Source organism: Haliotis rubra, unplaced genomic scaffold, assembly GCF_003918875.1.
Source record: "Haliotis rubra isolate DU_JTF1 unplaced genomic scaffold, ASM391887v1 Scf186, whole genome shotgun sequence".
Classification (NCBI taxonomy): domain Eukaryota; kingdom Metazoa; phylum Mollusca; class Gastropoda; order Lepetellida; family Haliotidae; genus Haliotis; species Haliotis rubra.
The window spans coordinates 615,118-641,459 of NW_025765847.1; the positions used below are offsets into that span (position 1 = coordinate 615,118).

General features: G+C 39.9%; 1 protein-coding gene across 1 annotated transcript in view; it reads right to left on the bottom strand.

The window, feature by feature from the left end:
* Window positions 1-26,342, bottom strand: part of LOC124273921 (low-density lipoprotein receptor-related protein 1-like) — a 188,903-nt gene that overhangs the window by 110,128 nt on the left and 52,433 nt on the right. Inside the window, 1 exon segment of the mRNA XM_046709263.1 lies at window positions 15,509-15,532. Coding sequence (XP_046565219.1) covers window positions 15,509-15,532 — 24 coding nt within the window.

Below are 26,342 nucleotides of genomic sequence, written 5' to 3' on the forward strand. Positions count from 1 at the left end.
ATCCACAACATGTCAACCCTTGCCCTTGAACCTTCGTCAAGAAGGTATAAGTGACATTTAGTATTAATACCAACTCACATTACATAATTTTTTAGATTTATTCATTAACTTTGCTGAACATTATGTGTCATACGGGAGAATATCTTTACAAATGTCATTTAAAGACATGCTGTTCATCAATTGTGACAGAGGACATACACCACGTCTGCTAACAATGAGTTTCTCATTCTCCTTACAAAAACACTTAGTAATAGGAATGTGGAAGCTTCTATCAAACACCTTTCATAGAATGAGTTTGCTTTTAGGCCTTTTAAAGAACCAAATTTCGAGAATGGTCATCCAAAGGGCATTCTTACACATTCTTGCAGCAGTTATGTAACATATAAGCTCTAGACATAATACACAATAAAATGCAAGAACATATTGATTTGTTCTTATGTAAACATTATAAGTTGTTCACTGGGGGCCCATGGGCTGATGTACCCTCGAGCCGAGGGACCAGTGAACAACATATTTATCTTACCGAACACCTCAATGGTAATTTTGAACTGTCTGAAGCACGGGTATCGGATCATAGTTAGTATGGAGTACAAGACAAGAAAAACAAATTTAGAGTTATCTCCCTTCAATCGATTTGCATTCACAAAACATCCATAATTTCCATACATCATACATGATTCAATGTTATTCGAGATAAAGAACTACTACTATGAAGTACCAAATGAGTTCGGCATTCCCAGCGGGGTACAAAAAAAATGCTACTCCCTTGTAAGCGGGATACATTGAAAATAATAGAAGAGTGCTCAGCCAATCAGAAAACAACATTTATGTCTGAGGCAAGATAATATGAATTATGCATGTCTAAATATAATTTATGGATTAATTTGCCAATTTGGGGAATTATGAATACATTAGTTTCAATCAATCTCTCTTGACCTTGTTCATGACCTTGACCTGAACCCGCCTGGGTCATGCCCCTTATATCATGTCCCATTCTATCACACTCGTGCTTCCCTGCAGGCCGACCCTGGGCCTGGTTTGGGGACTGACTCACATCCCAGCTAAACCTGATCATCTATAAACATCAATTAACAGTTAAAATGATATTGATTAACAGTCAGGAGCATCTTCGTGACATGTGCTTCCAATTTGCCCCAAGAAGTTCTCGGAGAACAAGAACAGTGTGCCTGGAATTGTGCCTGGATTTTATAGCAACTCTGCCTGCTTCCGAAGAATTAGTTGTTAAGCTGACAAGATAAACGAGCAATTGTAGCACCAAAAAAACAAGTTATTCCTCTTTCATAATTTAAAGAAAAGTTCTTCTACAAATATAAAGAGCGATGTTATATTAGCTGTAATTTTGTGGTGTATGAATTTCATGGCTGTCCATGGTATTTCTACTATTTCCTCTGAAAGAATTTGCTGTACACCAGTCATTCAAAAAGGCATTCATTCTGGAAATTGTAAAAGTCAAATGTAAGACTATTTCAACATACGCAGATTCTTTCAGGTATGTAGATATAAGATCAAACCTTTCTAAATGTTGATGGTAAACCAATGGCATATAAAGTTGGTCTACAGATTAACATTAAGTCTGTAAAAATAAATAACTTTATCGAAACAAACAACTGCAGTTCAAACAAAAAGATGCCCACTGAGATAGAAAATCTAGACTTGCTATATTTGGGGCTACACTATTACAGTAAGGGCTCGACCGAAGGGAACATCATATGGAACAGGGATTGAGACAGACCAGGCCATAAGCTATATCGCTGGACTGAGAGTGTCATCTATCCATCTTTGTAATGACAAATTCAAAAGTCTGACCATCACACTATAATAGTCGAATCACTATCAAACAGATGAGCAATGTCTTAAACTGGTTCATTAACACATTTGAACATCACAGAAAAAATGTGACAATCAAGTAATATCCTTTCTGTCGGCTTGTCAACCTGCCCTGCTTACAGACAGTACTTGTATTAGACAGCAGGTTGGACCACTTCATAGACTCGTCCACCTGACCTGCTTACAGACAGTACTTGTATTAGACAGCAGGTTGGACCACTTCATAGACTCGTCCACCTGACCTGCTTACAGACAGTACTTGTATTAGACAGCAGGATGGACTACTTCATAGACTCGTCCACCTGACCTGCTTACAGACAGTACTTGTATTAGACAGCAGGTTGGACCACTTCATAGACTCGTCCACCTGACCTGCTTACAGACAGTACCTGTATTAGACAGCAGGTTGGACCACTTCATAGACTCATCCACCTGCCCTGCTTACAGACAGTACTTGTATTAGACAGCAGGTTGGACCACTTCATAGACTTGTCCACCTGCCCTGCTTACAGACAGTACTTGTATTAGACAGCAGGTTGGACCACTTCATAGACTCATCCACCTGCCCTGCTTACAGACAGTACTTGTATTAGACAGCAGGTTGGACCACTTCATAGACTTGTCCACCTGCCCTGCTTACAGACAGTACTTGTATTAGATAGCACGTTGGACCACTTCATAGACTCGTCTACCTGGCCTGCTTACAGACAGTACTTGTATTAGACAGCAGGTTGGACTACTTCATAGACTCATCCACCTGCCCTGCTTACAGACAGACAGTACTACTTGTATTAGACAGCAGGTTGGACCACTTCATAGACTTCGTCCACCTGCCCTGCTTACAGACAGTACTTGTATTAGACAGCAGGATGGACTACTTCATAGACTCGTCCACCTGACCTGCTTACAGACAGTACTTGTATTAGACAGCAGGTTGGACCACTTCATAGACTCATCCACCTGACCTGCTTACAGACAGTACTTGTATTAGACAGCAGGTTGGACTACTTCATAGACTCGTCCACCTGACCTGCTTACAGACAGTACTTGTATTAGACAGCAGGATGGACTACTTCATAGACTCGTCCACCTGACCTGCTTACAGACAGTACTTGTATTAGACAGCAGGATGGACCACTTCATAGACTCATCCACCTGACCTGCTTACAGACAGTACTTGTATTAGACAGCAGGTTGGACCACTTCATAGACTCATCCACCTGACCTGCTTACAGACAGTACCTGTATTAGACAGCAGGTTGGACCACTTCATAGACTCGTCCACCTGACCCGCTTACAGACAGTACTTATATTAGACAGCAGGTTGGACCACTTTATAGATTCATACAGTATATTAGTATCCTCTTAAGCTAGAACCTCTTAAGCAGGCTATGAACAACATTTGTTTGTATACTATTATACAACACCACCTTGAGTAAAGCTCTGCAGACCACACCTTTCTCACCTGTTGACAGCTCTTATTACAAAACAAAATCATTCTAGATGGGGATATTTTCTGTAAATTGCAGGAGGGCATATTTGTCTGCCAGGTGAGGAGAGCTGACTCTCTTCCCCCTCCCCGTCCCCCTGTGATGCTCCGTTTGATACACTGCCACCAAGTACAGGCTTCTCTTTACTAGATAAGCATGCAACAGTTGGGAAGGGACCCGATAGTGCTATTTGAAGCATACTGCCATCAGCATCCAGGTCCAGATAAAATTACAAATTTGGTTTTTGTTTCCACTTACTGCACTTCCCGTCTACCTCAGCGATTCTCTGCCACAAACTCAGTGCAGTGTTTACACTTGGAGTGCACATGCATCCAGCTAGCAGCAACATGCGGCATGTGTGGAACACATCACTGTCTTATCAGGTGCTCTTCCTCCTTCGATTCAAATATTCCTATCATAAAAACCACTTTTTCTGTAGTTTAGACAGTTTAACAAGTTTGTAAAGAATATTTTCGCAAAAGATAACTTTTCTTTTCCTTCTACCTGTATAAACAGCTGAGGACATACAGTTCCTGGTTTCTTACAGATCTTGAAGGTTGCAGCATCACTGGTCTGGAGTTCTTCTGTATGCCTTCATTACATCCGACATAAGTGAGTGCATGAGTGAGTTTAGTTTGATGCCTGTTTTAGCAATATTCCAGCAATATCACGGCGGGGAACACCAGAAATGGGCTTCACACACTGTACCCATGTGGGGAATCACATCCTGGTCTCTGGTATAACAAGCCAACTCTTTAACCACTAGGCTACCCCACTGTCGCAAATCTGACGTTAAGCTGTGTCCTATCTGATACATTATATCATATACACGTACACACCTTTGAAACAACATATTCTTAGAGGTTGTTTTCACAGAAACTGTACATTTGATGAGTTGTGAATGAGTTGGGTCTTACACCACAATGTGAGCTATGTTAATAGTAAATTAATTGTGTCAACCAGCCAGACTTGGGCTGATCTGCTTTCAGTGCATTCACTGTATTCTGATAACAATGACAGACAATACGAGGCAGGTTACAACTCATGGTGACTATAGGCTGTATAGTACACGACAGTAGAACCAGTGGTTGATACAGAAACAATGACAGACAATACGAGCCAGGTTATAACTCATGGTGACTATAGGCTGTATAGTACACGACAGTAGAACCAGTGGTTGATACAGAAACAATGACAGACAATACGAGCCAGGTTATAACTCATGGTGACTATAGGCTGTATAGTACACGACAGTAGAACCAGTGGTTGATACAGAAACAATGACAGACAATATACAGCAGAACCAGGAAACAATGCCAGTTACAACAGGTTATAACTCATGGTGACTATAGGCTGTATAGTACACGACAGTAGAACCAGTGGTTGATACAGAAACAATGACAGACAATACGAGCCAGAATACAACTCATGGTGACTATAGGCTGTATAGTACACGACAGTAGAACCAGTGGTTGATACAGAAACAATGACAGACAATACTGAGCCAGGTTATAACTCATGGTGACAGTAGAACCAGTGGTTGATACAGAAACAATGACAGACAATACGAGCCAGGTTACAACTCATGGTGACTATAGGCTGTATAGTACACGACAGTAGAACCAGTGGTTGATACAGAAACAATGCCAGACAATACGAGCCAGAATACAACTCATGGTGACTATAGGCTGCATAGTACAACTCATGGTGACTATAGGCAACAAGTAGAACCAGTGGTTGATACAGAAACAATGACCAAACAATACGAGCCAGAATACAACTCATGGTGACTATAGGCTGTATAGTACACGACAGTAGAACCAGTGGTTGATACAGAAACAATGACAGACAATACGAGCCAGAATACAACTCATGGTGACTATAGGCTGCATAGTACACGACAGTAGAACCAGTGGTTGATAGCAAGAGCAACAGTGAGATCCACAGTAGCACCACACAAATTCTCTTTGTATTTAGGCATTTCATATACTACAGCATTCATTCACTTAAATCCAATCTTCACCTTTGGCATAGCATCAGTTAAGCACATCTGCAAGTCATTATGTGCTGGTGTGTCTCGTGATTACATGAACACAACACAACTACTTCAGTAATGAATCATACAAAAAGCTAACACATAATTCAAAGCAAACATTCTGCTCTGACAAACATTCTCTAAATTACTTTTGGTGATTTTCTGAAAATTACATCCTCTCTCTTGGGATTTCTAATGATTTCATAAGAAATTTCACTTCATTAAGCTAGGCAATGAAAGGGTTAATCATGGTAAGCACTTGTTAAGGTGCTTCAGCGACAATATTATCAAGGCGATTAATGCCTGCTGATACAGCTTTTATAGAAAACACTTAAGTGATAAAAATATCAAGTTATCGGTCCTTAATGAACACCAGCATTTACACCCACACACACTCACGATACTGCTTGTCACCTAACTAGTCATGGTGCATACAACTTGCCATACAACTAGCTATAAAATCTCTCAGCATATCTAGGTAACTGCCTACGGGTCTTGCCCCCTCTGTCCTGTGGCCTTATCATGGCCCCTGACCATGGACCTCTTAGCATATGATGGCCTCTGCATGTGGACCTCTTAGCATATGATGGCCTCTGCATGTGGACCTCTTAGCATATGATGGCCTTTGCCTGTGGACCTCTTAGCATATGATGGCCTCTGCATGTGGACCTCTTAGCATATGATGGCCTCTGAATGTGGACCTCTTAGCATATGATGGCCTCTGCCTGTGGACCTCTTAGCATATGATGGCCCCTGTCTATGGACCTCTTAGCATATGATGGCCTCTGCATGTTGACCTCTTAGCATATGATGGCCTCTGCCTGTGGACCTCTTAGCATATGATGGCCTCTGCCTGTGGACCTCTTAGCATATGATGGCCTCTGCATGTAGATCTCTTAGCATATGATGGCCTCTGCATGTTGACCTCTTAGCATATGATGGCCCTTCTGCCTGTGGACCTCTTAGCATATGATGGCCTCTGCCTCTGGCCTCTGCCTGTGGACCTCTTAGCATATGATGGCCTCTGCATGGACCTCTTAGCATATGATGGCCTCTGCCTGTGGACCTCTTAGCATATGATGGCCTCTGCCTGTGGACCTCTTAGCATATGATGGCCCCTGTCTATGGACCTCTTAGCATATGATGGCCTCTGCATGTGGACCTCTTAGCATATGATGGCCCCTGTCTATGGACCTCTAAGCATATGATGGCCTCTGCCTACAATTCTCAGGACCTGTGTCCAGTGGGCATATCAGAGATTCATGACCTATAATCATTCCAGTGCTCTGCCAGTAAATGTAACAACGCCCTCAAAGGTCATCAGTCGTGGACAACTCCACCTGAGATGAGGGGAATGCCCACATCATGGTCTAGCACCTCCCTGTATTGTCTAGACCAATCAAGAGACTGAGGGGAATGATTCTCATGTCCTCTGGACAACATTCACACCCCAGTTGGGAAGGAGAAGCATGTCGGCTATAACATGCTAAAATATACTGACCCTGTGTGAAGAGGGGAAATGTGGTGGGGAGGTGGGGGTAGGTGGGAGAGGGGGGGTGGGGGGTAGGAGGAGAGGGTGGGGTAGGTGGAGCGGTTGGGAAAAGCAACATGTGTGTGGGTTCTTCACACTGCTTGGCTGGCTACTGTGACCGTATCAAGATGTAGAATGTAAACATGCTTACGAGACACATACACACAAAACAAATTGCAAATATATTTCTCCATCTGCACGCAAAACATCAGTGCTTGATCACAAACTCTTCTAAACAATATCAAAAGTCTGTCTTGGGGGTTTAATGACTTTAAAATTGGTACCCCACGTTTATATCTCATTAACTAATATGTGGGGAAAACTGCTATAAAAACCTCAAGAACCACTTACTAAACACTTCGTGAAGGTCAACACACCACTTGCAGACGGATCAAAACAGACGTGTCTAGCGAACAGCTGGAAGATGAGTTTCTCTGCATCCGTCTGAAGCTCTTGACTTATAATAGGCAGTTTCAGGTAAACATTATGTCACACCAACATGGCAGGTGTTAAAACATGAGTGCTAAAACATCTGTTGACAGAAACTACTGGAGCAGTGATGGTGATCTGGAGTCAGATTACACAATACTCATGCCATCATTTGTCAGCTTTTCTAATTATTTTAAACACTTATTATGTAAATCTGTTAGACATGGTGATAAAACTATAAGAAATAAGAATTGCTGATTAGCCAGAGATGTTTCCCATAAACATTCTCAAAATACCCTTGAACCAAATGTGCGTAGTTAACAGGCAAATGTTATGAACTGTTTTGGGAAAGTTTTCATCCTTTGTTCAATATGACAAACCAATTTAAGACCATTCAATTACAAACATATCCATATGGCTTATAAGCAGAAAAAAATAAATGAAAGAGCTAAAGGTTACAGGAACATTATCAAAATATCCTTGAAGAAATTGTATCTTGATGACATCATTTATGTTAGCGTCTGACTAATAGTTATGTGTTGCAACATTCTCCCATATATTTTGCAATATAACCATTGAAGGCTTCTCACGGCTAAGTGAAATGTTTACCTGGACAGCATGCCCTCCTACTCAACAGGCTTGTATCAGATGGCGGGGTTACATGATCATTCCTCAGCTAAAACCTGATCTTGCCAAGAAAATTGTATCAAGACCTTTTTTGAAAACTCCCAAAACTTAAAATATGAAAAAATGAAAGTAAATACAGCATTGTTCTTAATCCACTGAACCAGAAACCAGAAGTCAAATGTTGAAAAATAATAAACTAAATTAGTAGAAACATTATAATTAAAAACTGTTGAAAAAGTTTCTCTGAAAAACATCAGACAAATGAATCATGACAAATCCCCTGTTCCTCCACATCATTTTACTTTTTTCCTAGCTTATTTAACATTTTAAAGAAATCAAACAGCGTATATTAACAGAGTAAAAGTCTATAGGTTTTTAAACATCACATGAGATCAAGAAACAAACGTGAATATCTCTACTCCACTTGAGTGAGTGAATTTCGTTTTACGCCACTTTTAGCAATATTCCAGAAATATCATGGCAGGGGACAACAGAAATGGGCTTCACACATTGTACCCATATGGGGAATTGAACCCTGGCCGTCGGCATGACGAGCAAACGCTTAATCACTAGGCTACCCCATCGCCCCTACTCCACTGGAACCAGACTACCTTTATTACAGAATTTTGAGATAGGTTCAGGTGGCCCAGTTGAATAGAGTTATGTCCCTTTCATATGTCAGGATCTTAAGATCCTGTGTTCAAATTCTAGATTTGCCCTGATTAAGCTTCTCGGCTTGTTCACACCATACCAACGGTTTCACAAAGTAGTAAACAAGTGAAACCTACATCATGAATGTGATAGAATTGAAATAATGTTCAAAGAGTCTTTTGAACTAAATCACTAAGTCAGAAATGACTATTTAACATATATTATATTTGGGATAACACTTTCTCAGTAAAGTGCAGATTCTAGTGCTTTTGGCTGGGATTCAAACCCACACTCTCAGAGTAAGGCACCTAATCGCCAGCACACAAGTCAGCAATTAAAGGAGAATACGAGTGAATTGCAATAATTTGCTGGGTGAAAGATAAAGTCATCAGAAACATATTCCCAAATTTTCAATTAATAATTATGTATAATTATGGTTTAATCACGAAAACAGTTTCTGTATATCTCAGCTTCGGCCAGTATGCATATTTCGCTGGAACCCACGTGACCTTTCCGCTCGTGACGTCAAATGTGCCTGGAGTCCGCCATATTGCCAAAGACCAAGTGCTACAGTAGTACTAATCATGTTGTTTCTGTTGTTTTTGTAAATGGTACGATGGTGTATTCTGTTGCCTGGGGATGCATGGAATCATCGAACAATGGAAAGCCACCATTTCTTCCGTTTTCCAAGTAAAGAGACAGACTTAGGCAGGAGAAATGCTCCGATCATTCCGAGTCGGACGCATATGAAAGAGACAAGCACACATGGGGCATACAAATCCCAAAGCTAGGCTGAAGAAGGAAGAATTACCCACGAGATTCATTAACACTCCATCATTCCCTGTAACAACTTACTGTCAGTGGTATTTTTAACATAAATTATATCAAGTACAATTGCCAGTCGAATTGCCCCTGCTGCAAATTGCCCCTGAGTTTCAGTCAAATTGCCCCAGGGGGTAGTTAAAATGCCCCAATTTATTTAAACTGATTAAATATTGGCCATAAATGCAAAGTTTTGTCAACTTTGATATTATGTTCTTCATATAAAAGTATATACATACTTATGAGTTTACTGATGGAACATTTATCAGAAATATTACTTCTTAATAACTTTTATATGAAGAACATAATATCAAAGTTGACAAAAGCTATGCATTTACAGCATATATTTAATCATTTTAACTAAATTTGACCAAATTAGAATGAATGACCAAATTTGCTGGGGCATTTTGTAGCTGGGGCAGTTCCACTGGTACCCATGAGACATATATTATCAAAATCAGTAAGAGATTTCACATAAGCTTGTAAATGTTTTGCTATGACGTTCTTTTCGGTTTGGAGCCATAAATGCTGCAGACTACCCGAAACATTGCCGAATACAACGGCAAATCATGAAGTACTTGTTGCTTTCATTGTTTTCCATTTTGTCCAATTACGCACGTCGGCATCAGCCTCGCTATTTGTCAGTAGTGTGTGCTGTGAAAGTTGTTCTGTGTTCACATTGGCTGAGAACATAACTATTTCCATAACCAAACACTGGGGAAACATACATTGTCCTGACAAGTATTTTATAATTCACCAGTTTTCGGGGAATAACTTATCTGCGTCGCGAATAATTTCTCTGCTCAACCAGGCTGGGATTTTGTGTGGAGACTTGCTACGTTATTAATGAGAACTAGGATCCTAATATTTTTTCAACAAAATAACTCCAGTGTAATTTTTGTAGCAGATAATTTCTATTTTCCCTCGTCTGAAGCATAATTATTGTGTTATTAAATCCCAGACACCCTTCAGTCACCTATTTGACACAAAAGGAACTGTAATCACATTGCAAAAAATATAATTCTTAGGGACTGGTCATATACTTATAGGGGTGGGTTTGCTGGTTGGAACTGTATCACATTTTGCTGTCAAATAGTATTCTTGTTAAATGATATGGTATATTTTAAAATTTATTTTGAACTCAAGCGGTGCCTCCGTTTTCGCTTGATTCTTCTTCTTCATCTTGACTGGAAGATTGTCTTGCAAGATGTAAAATCGGATCGTATTGATACGGTCTAACATCCATTTCAGGAATGACATCAGGAACACCTTTTACTGCTTCAGAATCCATGAACACAGTTAAGTTGTGAGGTAAAATCAAAGAGGCAGCCATCAGCAACAGGCACATATGACGTCATGTCACGTGATACCCCCTCTGCTCATTAACTGTCGGGTGTTTCCGTAAAAGGCGGAAATTACGAGTACGTTTTTTGTGTTTTTATGGCTATTTTACAAACTTTGTGTTCAATTTTAATCACGGAAGGTGACTTTTAGAATATCCTTTACAATATATCAAAAGTTTTGTTTTGTTCGGATTCTCCTTTAAACCCACTCAGCCACCACAGTGTCCACAAAAATGGAAGTCGGACAACTGATAGTGTAGATCATATACTGTGTGTATCCACAGGGATAGAAATACTTTTTTTTCTAAGTGTGCCTTAGGGCACCAGACAAATATTTTAGGTGTGCCTTTCAGAAATTGAGTATGCCTACATGTTTTTAGAATAAATGACAATGATGACGACCATTTGAAATTTATTGTTAAATATAAAAAATGGGTTTATGAGCATTCAAATATGTATGGTATTATTTAATTTGGAAAAAAATAATTGCTTTGGGGATTAAATGACTAAATGTGAGTTATGTCACTGAAAAATCAGGCGTGTCAAAAGGGCACCGAGAACATTTTTTAGCCATGCCATTTCAATATATACCGTGCCATGGCACACTAATATATGGGGTATTTCGAACCCTGATCCATCTTTACTGAGAAGGTGCAATCCCAAACATAACATATGTTACATTTGACCACTTTCAACATAGCATTGTGTATGCATGGAAATGTTTATGTTTTAGAAGGTCTTCCCAGATGAACCGTCTAGGCACGAGAAGCAATACCATAGTTCCTGCTTCCAAGACACTGTGTTCCCACAAAAACTTCTGGGGAATAATCTAACACTCCTGCAACTATAATGAGAATTTGTTGTTAATTACAAAAAAATACCTGACTGTATGAAATGGGACTGAGCAACTTCAAAAGCTGGCGTGAAAAAGGTAATTGTAACGTGATGTGAAACATTTCCAGCCAATTCCGGTCCACCTTTGGAATCAATGATTGAAAGTATAAAGTAAGTAGATTTCCAACATCAATCACAGCAGTCCACGATGAACATGATACAACAGAAACTATCTTCCATGAGCAAGTAGAAGCTGTTGTACTGACAGTGGTATCCGCGAGTACATGAGGCTGCGTCATCATATTCTTACAAACATTCATACAATTTTCCTAAAAAAATAAGCCAGTTCTGTAATTGTTACAATTGATAAAATTTTGTTCATCAAGACTGCAAGTTCATTCTTACAAAACATGAATATAATTTTCGAAAAGATTGTGTCCAGGTCAAAAACAAAATTCTATAGATGCAATTTCAGATAATATGGAAGCAGTGGCAATCATTTACTTTCCTTGTTCATTCATTTCTAACTTCCTTGATCATACCATTCATTACATTTCCTAAACCTTTTCAATAGCATATCATGCAAAAGCATTAATATGAATCCCAGACAAAAAACACCAACAGTCTTCATATCTGTTTTCATCAATTGCTACTACTTCCTTGCCTCTGTAAAATCAGGTCACATTTGCCTGCAACTGGCCTTCATGTCTTTGACCAGGAATACTATCACAGTAAACATAATTCTGTTGAACATAACACTTCAAGATAACACTTCAATTATTCACTGGATTTGTTCAGTCTAAAATTGGATAAAACTTCAAGATGGATTTTCTCAATCCACAAGTAAGTTCTGTAAAAATACTTTCTCAACCTATTTCGAAGCTGAGCTCATTTATGCTTTAGGCGTTTGAAATGAGCAAGTCTTGTAAATTAGTCATAAAGAAAACATGTCTTGTCTAGACAATGTAAGCACGAGTGTCTCCTCCTACTGGATGATCGAATATAATTCTAGTAGGGAGAAGGTCCAATTATCTTTTCCTCCCTCCGGAGATGAACCCAAATGGTTTTCCATCCCTGTAATTTCAAAATGGCCGACTTTCCCATCTGCTCCAGGCTGGAGTGTTAGATACAAATTAAGTGTGACTGAGTCAAGACCTGATGACAAAATCAAACATTACTGCACAGTCTGCCACCTGTCTCAGAGCCCAATTAGGATTGTTCAAGAAGCCAGATATACTACGGACACCAATACAAGGTCAAGAGCAGCATGTGTCACACAAACTGGAGCAGGAAGTGAAGGTTGCCAAAAATCTCCAGATGAGTGCACATCACACAATTTCAGTAGATCCTGACATTATATTCTAGTTATGACATGTCTGGTAGACGAAAATATGTTTGGATATTCAGCAATAATGGCTGGATTTTAAGAACATGGAAAACAAACAGAAATGTTGCATGTCCTTGTTTAAAGGTCACATGCAACCCAAAAATCAAACATAATTAAAACACAATTATCACTTATTCATGACATATAATATACATTGCTGATTATGAAAAAACATATAAACAAAACTATAAGCGTACAATCGCAAGTCAAAAGTGCAGTATTTTGTACTTGGGTTTACTTCCCAAGAAACGAAGCAGCCGGGATACCGAACTCAGTCAGAGCGGGTTGGTGTGCACTCAAGTTTAACGGCTGGTTCATTTACAGATGCCCTGATGGCTCATTTTGTGTGTGTATATATAGAGATGTTGGGTTTTGTAAATACATGCTCATTTTTTGAGTATAACATTTTGTAATTAACAGACATCATAACATGTCATGTGTACAAGTATCACACCTGCCTGTCTGTGTAATTACATAATGTGACAGAGACCGAACTCGGGCCATAAATCAATGCCTTTTGTTTATGGTGTATAGCCTGATAGGTGTTAAGTTCAAATTGCATGTGGTCAGTGATCGAAGTTGTGTATTGAATATTGTCATTAGCAGACAGGCAGGGAGACACATAGGTGTCAATAAAACAGACATTGAGTTTTGTCTGTGACAACGACATATCTTTATCACAGTTAGAAATTCTGTCAACGCTAAATAATGACATTGCTTTTAAGTATCGAACTGAGAAAGTGAATCGGTAAGAAGAACGTGTGGTGAAATAGACAAATGAAATTATATAAACAGTAAATCGGTAATCTACTGTCATAACGTATAAAAAGCTCGCGCCTGTAAAGTATCAACAAACATTAGAAAAATAGCTCACACCAAAGCCTTCACCAAGTATTCACCAGACAACCCGCTTCCAAGCTGCGCGAACCTATTTCACTGCGCACATGCTATGAGTGCAGCCCAGCTGTTGAAACCACTTTTTTCCCCCAAACGCTGGGGGAAAATTAGTGAATCGTTTGAACTACGATTTCGCGCGTTTTTCTTTCATCGCGTTATTTTTCAACTTTATAAGTTGAATTTGCATTTTTGATGATTTGTTTCGATAAGTCCATACCGAAAGGTATCAGAATCTGCAAAGTTGTGTTTTATGTTTCACGTGACCTTTAAGTGATAACTTGTGACTTGTGGCAGTGATAAGGCTTTGGAAGCATTCCTTACCTCACTTTTAGCAATATTTCAGCAATATCAAGGTGTGGGGGAATACCAGACATGGTCTATGCACATTGCGCCCATGTGGGAAATACATCTGGCAACTTGAAACTCATCATGTTAACTTATTGTTCGTCTGTTTGTTGAACACCGCACTCAGCAATCTTCCAGCTATATGAGTGAGTCAGTGAGTTTAGTTTACGCTGCACTCAGCAATATTCCAGCTATATGAGTGAGTCAGTGAGTTTAGTTTACGCTGCACTCAGCAATCTTCCAGCTATATGAGTGAGTCAGTGAGTTTAGTTTACGCTGCACTCAGCAATATTCCAGCTATATGAGTGAGTCAGTGAGTTTAGTTTACGCTGCACTCAGCAATCTTCCAGCTATATGAGTGAGTCAGTGAGTTTAGTTTACGCTGCACTCAGCAATATTCCAGCTATATGAGTGAGTGAGTGAGTGAGTGAGTTTAGTTTTACGCTGCATGCAGCAATATTCCAGCTATATGGCGGCGGTCTGTAAATAATCAAGTCTGGACCAGACAATCCAGTGATCAACAGCATGAGCATCGATCTGCGCAATTGGGAACCAATGACATATGTCAACCAATCCAGCGAGCCTGTGCACACGATCCCGTTAGTCGCCTCTTACGACCAAGCATGGGTTACTGAAGATCAATATTCTAACCCCGACCTTCATGGGTCTCCAGCTATATTACAGCAGACTACTAACAATCGAGTCTGGACCAGACAATCCAGTGATTGACATCATGAGCATCCATCTACCTAACTACGATGACATGCATCAACCAAGCCAGCGGGCCCGACCATCAGGACAAGCATGTGTTGCTGAATACCATGGACTGGGGATCTTCACTGGGTCGCCATGCTAATACATCAAGTTCTTACAATGAACTTGAAGACAATATTAACAGCTGAAATGATATACTTCCGATACTTTCGCATGGAATCTAGCCAAAGAAAGACACATGAGTTGAGACAATGGTACACAGAAAAACGTATTTATGAAATGAGTCTCATTAACAAATCTATCATTCTTCACTAATGGAAAGGCAACATTTCCCAATATGCACCAGATCAACCTGGTCAGGTTCATCGGGATAATGACATTAATGTGGATTAAGTGGAATAAATAGGTCATTTGTCCTGTAATGACGCTGAGGCAGCACTTCATCAATGGTTGGATCAACGCAATCCAGTGCAATTACACCTGTTTATACCACTGAATCAATGCTATATAACATATTGATAGCATATCAGGACGGAACTACAAGTCTGTACTCACCATGTGGAATTTCGGCGACTGTTTCTGCAATAATAAGAAAAACATGATCAAAAGAGAGCACAAGTATCAACAAAATGCATACACATAAGACGGCAGATATGTTAAAGATAGGCTGTGTGTAGGCTGTGTGTAGGCGGAGTGGAGGGTTTGAAGGACACAGGCAGGTTAATGACAGTGTCTGGATACCATCGATGTAAAGACGTATTCTCACATGACTGATTTATCCCTCCTTTGAACAGTATTCCAGTTATATCATGACGTGTCAGTTTAATGTGGGTGGAAAGTTATGCATTCTTATACAGTTATTCCTTTGCGAAACCCAAAAGCAGGAGCGAGTGAGTGAGTATGGTTTTATACCGCTGTTAGCAATATTCCAGCAATATCACGGCGGGGACACCAGAAATGGGCTTCACACAATGTACCCATGTGGGGATTCGAACCCAGGTCTTTGGCGTGACGAGCAAACGCCTTAACCACTAGGCTACCCCACTGCCCCTCCAAAAGCAGGAAGAAAAGCTGGCAAAACCTAGAAACAACTGAAATGATCCGTGATTCAAACTGACAGTAAGGTTTCTGCCATGCCCAAGGTTAACATGGGACAGGTGTGGTGATGTAGTGATACGACTCTGTATCACCTTGTCAGAAATACAATTACCATTAACAAATAATGTAAGATACTTCATGGATGACAACTCTGGTATTACGCAACATTTGTGGTATATAACCTTTAACTCTTGTCGAGCAAAAGTTTCTCTTCTTTCAAGTTTAAGGATCGCTACTGAAGGAGTTGTCATTTACTCAATACATCCTAAAATGCCACTCAAACGGTTAAATTATCATTAGGATTTTCATAATGTGAGACTACATTTTCTGGCCTGTAAGATTCACCTCTTCCCTCAAAAACTGAGCAGCATAATTGAGAGTCATCACCAAGTTTAGCATAAAATCCATAACAAACTGACCTTGCTAAGAACTAGCACTATACAGACTAGTTGGCGACATTGATGCTGAACATTGTAATGACAGGCTATTTGTTAAAGGTTTAAATACATTGTGAAGCACTGTGATTACTTAATCCTAAAACAATTTTCCCAAATCCCATGAGACATGGCGACGTATTAAAAGGTCATAATGCAACCACATCATTTTATCGCAACACTTATTTTGTAATGGCAGCAGATCCTACCCAGGGCATCACAAATACATCAGACACTGGCTGTGTTGGTTATTGTGAACAAAAATATTTTTAAATCTATCCAATCAGATGAGACTGGGAAAGTTCCCAAGAGCCTCTTCAACACTTGTTTGGGTGTGTCATTTAAATTAAAATCTCACTCTAAAGTGACTTCCTCTATCATTAAAATGTAACAATGGCATTTCTTTTTTTGTGGGAATGAAGTACGTGACAAGAAAAGAAGGTCAGGGTTAGAATTCTACAACTGTCATCCACTCATCGCCATGGGCATCATTATTTGGCAAGTATTGTTTGGTTTTGTTGCATTACTAGAAGCATGCTATGCTGTGTCCGCAGAGTCTCATCATCTAAAAAGGGTTGTAAGATGAAGTGGGCCTACAATGGTGAGGGAAGGAGTTATTTTGGTTTTCTGACAATATCTCCATATTCCTGTACTGTCATGGTGGAGGACAATCCATGAGAAGCAACATCACTAACTACCATCCTATGGCCATAGAATCTGGTTACAGAAGAGCAACTTTCGAATTTTTAGACACAGATCAAACTAGGTCATCATTTCCCAGAACATAATAGACAGATTAAAGAGAACTAAAAATTTGACTTATTTTCTGGATAACAGAACAGTCTCAAGAAAAGAGAAAACAATTTGTTTTAAATATACTATGAAATATTCACCAGGAGTACATCAATAAATGTGATACAGTAAAATGCTAAAAAGTCCTGGATCTAAAATCAGTTACTTGAATGTTCCATTCATTGGCACATGTTGGCACTAAGGTTTTATCAACAAAAATGTTTTCGAAAACTAGTATTGTTGCATCCAGTCGGGATAATGGCTCAGCCTTTGTGCTCAAAGCACTATCTCAAACATCAAACACGAAACCAGTCACTTCAAAGAATAATACAATTTCTCTTGCACATATGGGCCATCTATTGATTACTAAAAACAACAAAATCCCCCTTGACTTGGCCAGTTCACAATGCCTTCCCCCACGACTTGGGATGAAGACAGTCTTTGGGGGCTGTAGCTATTTTATGGGGAAAGGTTAAAGTCAGAGTGATGAATCATGGGTGATTTTTCCCAAAACGATTACCCAGACCGAAGACAAAGAATGTAATGCGGCAGCAGAATGGTGTCTTTGTTCCCTATCTCGTGCATCTTCAAGCTGCTGGTTCACAGGTCACATCAGTCGAATATATTAGGCGCCTCTTGCCAACAATTCCAGAATTCTGATCAACTGGGTATTGGCTACCAGACGAGAACATCAACGGATGACAAGTCATGTAAATACACTAATATTCGCGGAACATAGGAACTCCAATCTCCACGGATCATCAATGTTCCCATATCCATTGACCATTTTGATGAAATAAAAGTTCATACCCCAAGCCAAATGGCTCTTGTATCTGCAGCAAGGCTAATGTGAATGGTCTTGGCCCCATTCCGACACAATCAAATGGTTACACTTGTCGTGTATTGATTATAATTATGTCTCCTCGCTCCCCCCTCCAAATGTTGGTCGGGATGCAGCCGGCACCAACGCTTGTCCATCTGTGCAGTATTACATTGTTGATACAGAGTCCGGTAATTAAATGGATCGTTCCTAGAAAAGTGCTGGAGTACAGATTTGTTTTCTGCTCTTCACGAGAGCGAGCAGTGATGAATTGCAATGATGGCCACACACTTGTCCACAGAACTGAGTCCACATCCTGTAATGGATGTTCCACAAAAGTTTTCTCATATCTGACATAAAAGATCCGAGTGTCATGATCAGAAGTGTGCGATGATTCATAATGATCACAAGAAATTTATTGCAACCCTGCCTCCACCCGCTGAGCACAAACTCATGTCTTTTGTCATAATAATTCTTCAAAATCCCAATAAAAAAACCCAATATTTTCATATTGTAACATTTTCTTATCCATACATGAAGTTCTTTGCTAACAATCTCCTCTTAAATTGATGTACAGAATTAAATCTTCCTTAAGAGAAGAATTATCAGAACATAGTAACACTGCATGAGTAGTGAGAGAGTGAGTGAGTGAGCAATATTCCAGCAATATCAGGGCGGGGGACACCAGAAATGGGCTTCACACATTGTACCCATGTGGGCACTCCATGAGTATATAGTGAGAGTGTGCATTTGAAATAGGCTATGAATAATCAGTACATATATGCTGGCACACCATTCCAATGTTGTGTTGGGTAATACCCCATAAAGCAGCAACATGTCAAGAATCAGTACAAATAGTATTCACAAGAATAGGAGAGAGAAACAGGCCATGAATTGTAGCAATCACAACATGCCATTGCTGTATACAGCAACTGGAAATCAGAGGAAGAAATACCCCAGACTACATGTCTTAGGTGAGGTGAGGTGAGGTGAGGTGAGGTGAGGTGAGGTGAGGTGAGGTGAGGTGAGGTGAGAATAATGCCACTTTGGAAAGTAATCCAGTTACATCACAGCACATCTGCTTCATGTACATCTGCTTCAAGCCCTAAGTGATAAAGACCTCAGATGTGAAACACACGAGCAGGGGTATGCAGCTGACAAACCTGGAAAGAAAACTGGATTCAAACCCACGACTGCATAAATTTGTGGCATGCCTAGGGGGACACATCTATGCACAGACTGGGATACCAATTTTCTTGCATAAATGCAGATCAGTGCACACATGCTGACATTACTGATAAATCAGGGTGGTGGGGTAGTCCAGTGGTTAAAGAGTTTGCTCGTCACGCCGAAGATCTGGGTTCGATTCCCCACATGGGTAGAATGTGTGACGCCTATTTCTAGTGTTTCCGCTGTCATATTGTACGAATATTTCTAAAAGTGTCGAAAAACTAAACTCCCTCACTACTGATAAATCAGTAAAGCAACATATAACTGGTATTTAGGCTTAATCAGCAAAAATACATACATTTATTAGTAATGCTAAATGACCCCAGCAAAACAGAACTTGTATTACTGCCAAATCAGCCGGTCAATATCGAACTGTTTTATTGCTAAATCAGCTAAACATTATAGAACAGTATGCCAAATTTATAGAACTTTTTTACAATTAAATCAGCCAGTAAACATAGAACTCTATACAACATCTATAGAACTGGTTTTACTGCTTTATCAGCCCAGTAACACAGAAATGTTTTGCTGAAATAAATGTTTCACAGCATGATGAGGCAAGCCATAAACCATGAGTTTAGTTTGACGCTGCTTTTAAATATATTCCAGCAATATCACGGCAGGGGACACCAGGAATGGGCTTTACACCTTGCACCAACGTGGGGAATCGAACCCGGGTCTTCATCGTGATGAGCGAACGCTTTAACCACTAGGCTACCCCACTGCCCCTGATGAGGCAAGCACTACTTTTACTGCTAAATCAACAAAGCAGTGCGGAGGTATCTGTTTTTTCTACAAGTACAGAAATAATAGACAAAAACGATTATGTGACTTCATTTAACCTTTCCCAAGTGTCAGAGAACAGACTTGACTGAAAACACCTGTTTGTGTATCACACAAGCATTGGATAAATATGCTTAATAAACAGACACAGTGACAGCCACAAGTAGAATGGACCAGATTATCTCCTGCTAATATTTTCCACACAACTGTCCAACATGGCCGTATCTATTACTTACTGAGTGAATGTTCGAGAATCTTGGCTTCATAAAGGTCACGCATGTCACTTAGCATCAGGCTGTTTCAGTACTTAACTTGTGATAAAAGCTGGACGGAAGATTGTACAAATCTTATCAGGCAAGAAGTTAATTAATTTCTTCCTTGAAATGTTATGCTGTAATATAAGTTGCTAAGAGCCTTTATATTTTTTTAATTCCATGCAAACATACACACAAAACACTCAACCAACAATATGAGATGTGGTAAACAACCCTGAATAAGCTTTACATTCAAGACTTTTAATGTAAAAGTTGAACTGCCAAGGAAGTTTCTCATACAAAAAACCCAACATGAGTAACTATATAAATATTTATTTAAATAGGTCACGGTTTTGAAGAAACACTTCACAATTTTACAGAAAAAAACATGCCTTTCCTAAGAGGAAATATTAAAGATCAGTAATTGAACAAATCAGGAAAGAAGTGCTCAAAGAAATGTTTTCACTTTCTAGCTGAGCTCCGAGAGAATGTAAAGGTGCTTCTTCCAGCCATACTCCCAGCATGCACCAGCCCAATGGCTCTGTCACAAGCAATGCAAGGAAATGAAGATGGAACATTATCTCGTATTAATCACCATAAAACAACAACAGCCAAACACTCCTACAGCTTCCATGCAGACCAGGGTGCAATTGTCTCGCAACAATTGCATCAATTTCCCACATTAGACAATACCATTTATCACCCATTTCGTACATTACCACTTAAATACTGGTTCATGGACAAACCGGACCTGTCCTCACAAAATTGCTCCAATAAACAATGCTCATTTTGTTGGTCACGTAATCAATATGAAAAGAACACTTTGCTCGGATCCATCTCCCTACATTACGGCAGCAGACCTATAGCCCTCGCAGTTTCTCTTATAAATTGGTCTTGGCGGAGCATGGTGGCCAGTTTGTCGCCAGACAATTGTTGTCCTCACCAAGAATGCAATCATCTGAAACTCTTCAATGTGAAAACTGAAAAGTGATCTTAAGTGAACATGTCTTCAGAAAAAGCAAAGGAGCCTGAGATGTTTATTGTGTGTTACTGCGGCTCCACAACAAAGAGCTCAGACAGTCAAGAGTGTTCCATCTAGTTGAAGACAATCATGTGTGAGACACAAGCCTATCTCTAAAAGTAGTTACATTTCATTTGGTTCATAAACTCAAATTACAAAGAAGGGTGAAGACGATGTTTGAGAAAACTATAGTGCAGCTACTGTCTCTGAACAAACCTGTGGCTGACAGTATGAACATCAAATCACATCAGAATGATTGTGACAGTAGACATATGAACATGGACAAAAGTTTCTTCATTGGCAAATTTTATCAACCCCATGCATTGATAGAATTAATACTTTGGCTGATGCTAAAGATCAGGATGGAAATAACTTTAAAATTGCTAGTGTACTCCGGTACAGTGGCACATGTAAAATCACTTGCCCTAATAATTTGTCCATTATATCGGCCTATTTTCTTGTTGATTTCTTAAATAAACAGCATAATTAACATTGGAAGGCAACTGGACACTGGTACAGCACGATATGCAAATTTTCTGGCCCGACAGAAAAAAACACTGGACTCAGACGTCGGGCAATGGGTTATTTCCACCCCTGAAGATCCTTACTTTATGTTCAGATTACAAATCCAGTCACATCCAGTCAACAGGAACTGTAAGCGGGCCTTACATGAACATAACGACCAAGAGGTTGATACGACTCGTATCTCATTACTCTGCTTCTCTCAACAGACCAGGCCTCTGTTTCACCTCCATCAGCTTTAAGTGCTACTACCAAAGGTCAAGAAACAAATGTGCATAAAAAATGGCAAGTCTGCTGTATTTGTACACCATCCATGTGATATGTTAACCTTTGGGCTGGCTGCTTGTTGGGCGACGACCTGACAGGACTGCGAGCCAGGCGCCCAGCTTCCACCTATGTGTCAAGAGAAAGCCATGGGCAGAAAGGCTGCAGTACAGACATCCACAACCCTACCTCCTGAAACATGCTGCTGGTATTCCCATGAGAACCCTCAATTGTGAGGAATTAAGGAGCCCAATGAGCTTGTCTCAAGGAAAATCACTTAACACAACGTGGTGCTTCCAGTCCAAATGTTGCTTCAAGCTAGCTCTATCACCTGCTTCTGTACAATGTAATTAAGAAACTCACCATTGTGAGCGTGTCACATGATGATCCATCCACATCCAAAGTCACAATAGCAGTTTTTTATACAACATTCTTTCACAAAAGAAAACTTAAACAAAATAGTTATATCATAAAATTTCCTATTGTGCAAAGGTCCACCAGTTACTACTGCATCAAACTTGAAATCATCAACCGGTAACTTGAAGTTAAGGTGGACTAATGTTACAATCAAGATTGTTACACTAATATATTCACATGCATGTGTTGGTAGGTTTGTGTCATACTCAGAAACAGAATACTGACCATCATCCAAGGAGTGTTATTCTACTCCTTAATACCAAGTGGCAGAGTAAAAAGTAGGGCTGCCAAATATAACCGGTTTACCGGTTCAGACATGAAAACGATACGTATTGCGATACGCTGATCGAAAACCGGTATTTTGACTTGCATTCGGAAAACTTCGTAACACTCGGAAATGTGCCAAATATTATTCACATTTTTATTTTATCATGATTAAAAGTTGTTATTAAAGCTTAATCAAGCCTAGTGATTTTGTTGTGTTTTTGCTCTATAAATCAAGAAGTAACTCGATTATAAGTAGTTTTTGTTAAAAAAATTACTTCATGCAATATATTGCAAGACGTGCTTTCGCATCGCAATATATTGCAATATGAAAATTCTCTGCAATACCCACCCCTAGTAAAAAGGAGAACTATCTTTCAACATCATTCTTAATGACACAGGTAAGAATAAACCACCATTCCTCAGCACTATTGAGAGATGCTTGATCAGCTAGACCATAGAGTGGTCCTCAAGTTTAAGTTTTCTGTTGACACAATACTGCTATAATTACATCTGCAAAAACAGGTGTTTTATTTACATCATTCAAGGCCAAATCATGGAGTGTGTGTGTGTGTGATGTCATGCACATGGCGAGGATGTGTATGTTTGTTTGTGTGAGAGAATTGATACACACCAACTCACCAATAGCATAATAATGTCGGTGCAAACTAAAACATTTAATAAATGACAAGATAACATGTTGTACACATACCTATTTGAACAGAACAATAGCTACATCATAATAACATAATATTTCATGGAAAGCAATTACTCATTTGACATAATGTCATGAAATGTAAACCTTCAAATTGTGATGAAAATTGTCATCCAGGGTTTGATGTATACAAAGGAAACACTATCAACAAATGTGACATGGTTATTCACGTGAACTGTTGCTAAAGTATGCAATAGTATTGTGGGAGTTCCTGTTCAGAGATTACATTTGACAATTATATTAATCATTCTGAAACATTGGGCTCGGAATAGTGAAACTGCGTAACAGGCATGTCAAAGAAGTCAGCTCCCAGCAGACAATGCCATAGTTTGGATCACAACCAAAGCGCCAAGACTGACACACCCAATTATGATCCAACCACGGTTGCCTTTAGACTAAGTTAACCTAAATGCTAACCGTAGTGGTTAATTGGTAGTGTATTGGCACATAAATTACACTGCTATATATTGAGATACAGCTGTCTATATTGTGACATGTTTCGTGATATATTGGAGGTACAGTGTCTGACAGTGAGTGACACTGGTCATGAATATCTTATTTTCTACAGTCCAAGAAATATGAATCTCATGGTTCTGATAACAGCAATCTCAAAATAAGGTTGGATATTTGGGAACTGTCTCTTTCTTTCAGTTAAGAGTATGTAAAGTATGCCGTTTTGTCAGTTAATCACAATATGTATCACTTGAAATGGGTATCGTGGTATACCCTAGCAAAGGTTGTTTTGGCCATGACTTTCTAAAGCTGACATGAAAGGGTGAGTGAGTGAGTGAGTTTAGTTTTACGCTGCTTCTAGCAATATTCTAGCAACATCACAGCAAGGGACACCAGAAATGGGCTTCACACATTGTATCCATGTTGTGAATCGAACCCGTGTCTTCGGTGTGACAGGCGACACTTTAACCTACCCCACCCCCTCTTCATGAAATACTAACAAAAGGAAGACAGGGAGGCCTGCGTGATGCAGATGATGAATGATCTGATTAAAACACACAAATGGTAAGTATTCCTCTGACAGCCCCATGAACATCATCAATGAAGCTCTTTACCCATATTTTGGGAATATACATACCAGCAGAAGCGGGAACGCTAGGTTAATGTTGGGTTTGTTTGTTGATGCACTCAGCTTTATTCCAGCTATATGATGACAGTTTGTATAAAATCAACCCCGGACCAGATAATCCAGTGATTGACATCTTAAGCATCGATCTGCGCAATTGGGATACGATGCCACATGTCAACCAAGTCACCTGATCCCGTTAATTGCTTGGTACCATAAGCATGGTCTGCTGAAGATTCATTATAACCTGGATCTCAACAGGTTTTAATGTCTGGACTCACTTATCATATGACAAAATATTCTTATATCAACTACCTGACAATTAAATATAATATCCATCACTTGTCAATATATTCTTATATTCACCAGTTCACAATTATTTGATTCAGTGTTCCAGAACATAAAAGACAACAATTTACACACAATGAGACAAATCTGTTCATAAACATCAATCACAACATGTGATCAAGCAATAAAAACTACAAGGATCAACAAGTAAGTTTCGAGCATGTGACGTGCACGCTGTACATCCCCCAAACCTCGTCTCACCTTTTCGCACTGCTGATTAAACCCAGTTTATGTCATAAAAGCAATTTCATGTCTAGCGGCAAGTTTTTATACCGGGAACAGTCAGATGAATCTGCACTGTGGCTCAAGTCAATCACACGGCATGCAAGATGTCAACAGCTAGAGTATATATGCATGGGTCATGCTGCTGTCAAGACTCGAAGCCTCCTTGGACTTGAAACCAGCCAAAACTTATCCCTGAAGTGAACTGGATCTGCGGTCTGCAGATGGTGAACTGTGATGGACAGGATATATGAAATCATGACAAACATCACGGAAATAGAAAACAATCGTGTAGTGATCGACGTCGGCAGTTGCCGGTGCTGTTACTGTTGCTACCCATGCAGATAAGTAATGAACCTAAGCCATGGCTGATTACCTTCTAGAGTCGGAACATTCCAGATAAATTGGTACCCACTTTCTGGACAAAGCAATAGGTGGAAGGTAAAGTACATTCCAGGTCATCATGTCCAACATACTAGGTCCTTATCTAGGAAAACTACTTAAAAAAATGACGTAGACGGAATGTTTTATTGAATACAATAATTCAAATAGGAACAATTATTCTATAAAATGTATGAGATGTTACATCCAAAATTCTAATATGGATGTCTGATGGGGTGGTTGCTAAATGTACCGAAGGGTTCCCTGTACTGTGGGGGTGTCAGCTTGTCTGTGGGGGTGGTTGCTAAATGTACCGAAGGGTTCCCTGTACTGTGGGGGTGTCAGCTTGTCTGTGGGGGTGGTTGCTAAATGTACCGAAGGGTTCCCTGTACTGTGGGGGTGTCAGCTTGTCTGTGGGGGTGCTTGCTAAAATGAAGGGTTCCTGTACCGAAGGGTTCCCTGTACTGTGGGGGTGTCAGCTTGTCTGTGGGGGTGGTTCCCTAAATGTGTCAGCTTGTCGAAGGGTTCCCGTAAATGTACCGAAGGGTTCCTGTGTGGGGGATCTCAGCTTGTCTGTGGGGGTGGTTGCTAAATGTACGGAAGGGGTCCCTGTACTGTGGGGTGTCAGCTTGTCTGTGGGGGTGGTTCCTAAATGTACCGGAAGGGTTCCTGTACTGTGGGGGTGTCAGCTTGTCTGTGGGGTGGTTGCTAAATGTACCGGAAGGGGTTCTCTGTACTGTGGGGGT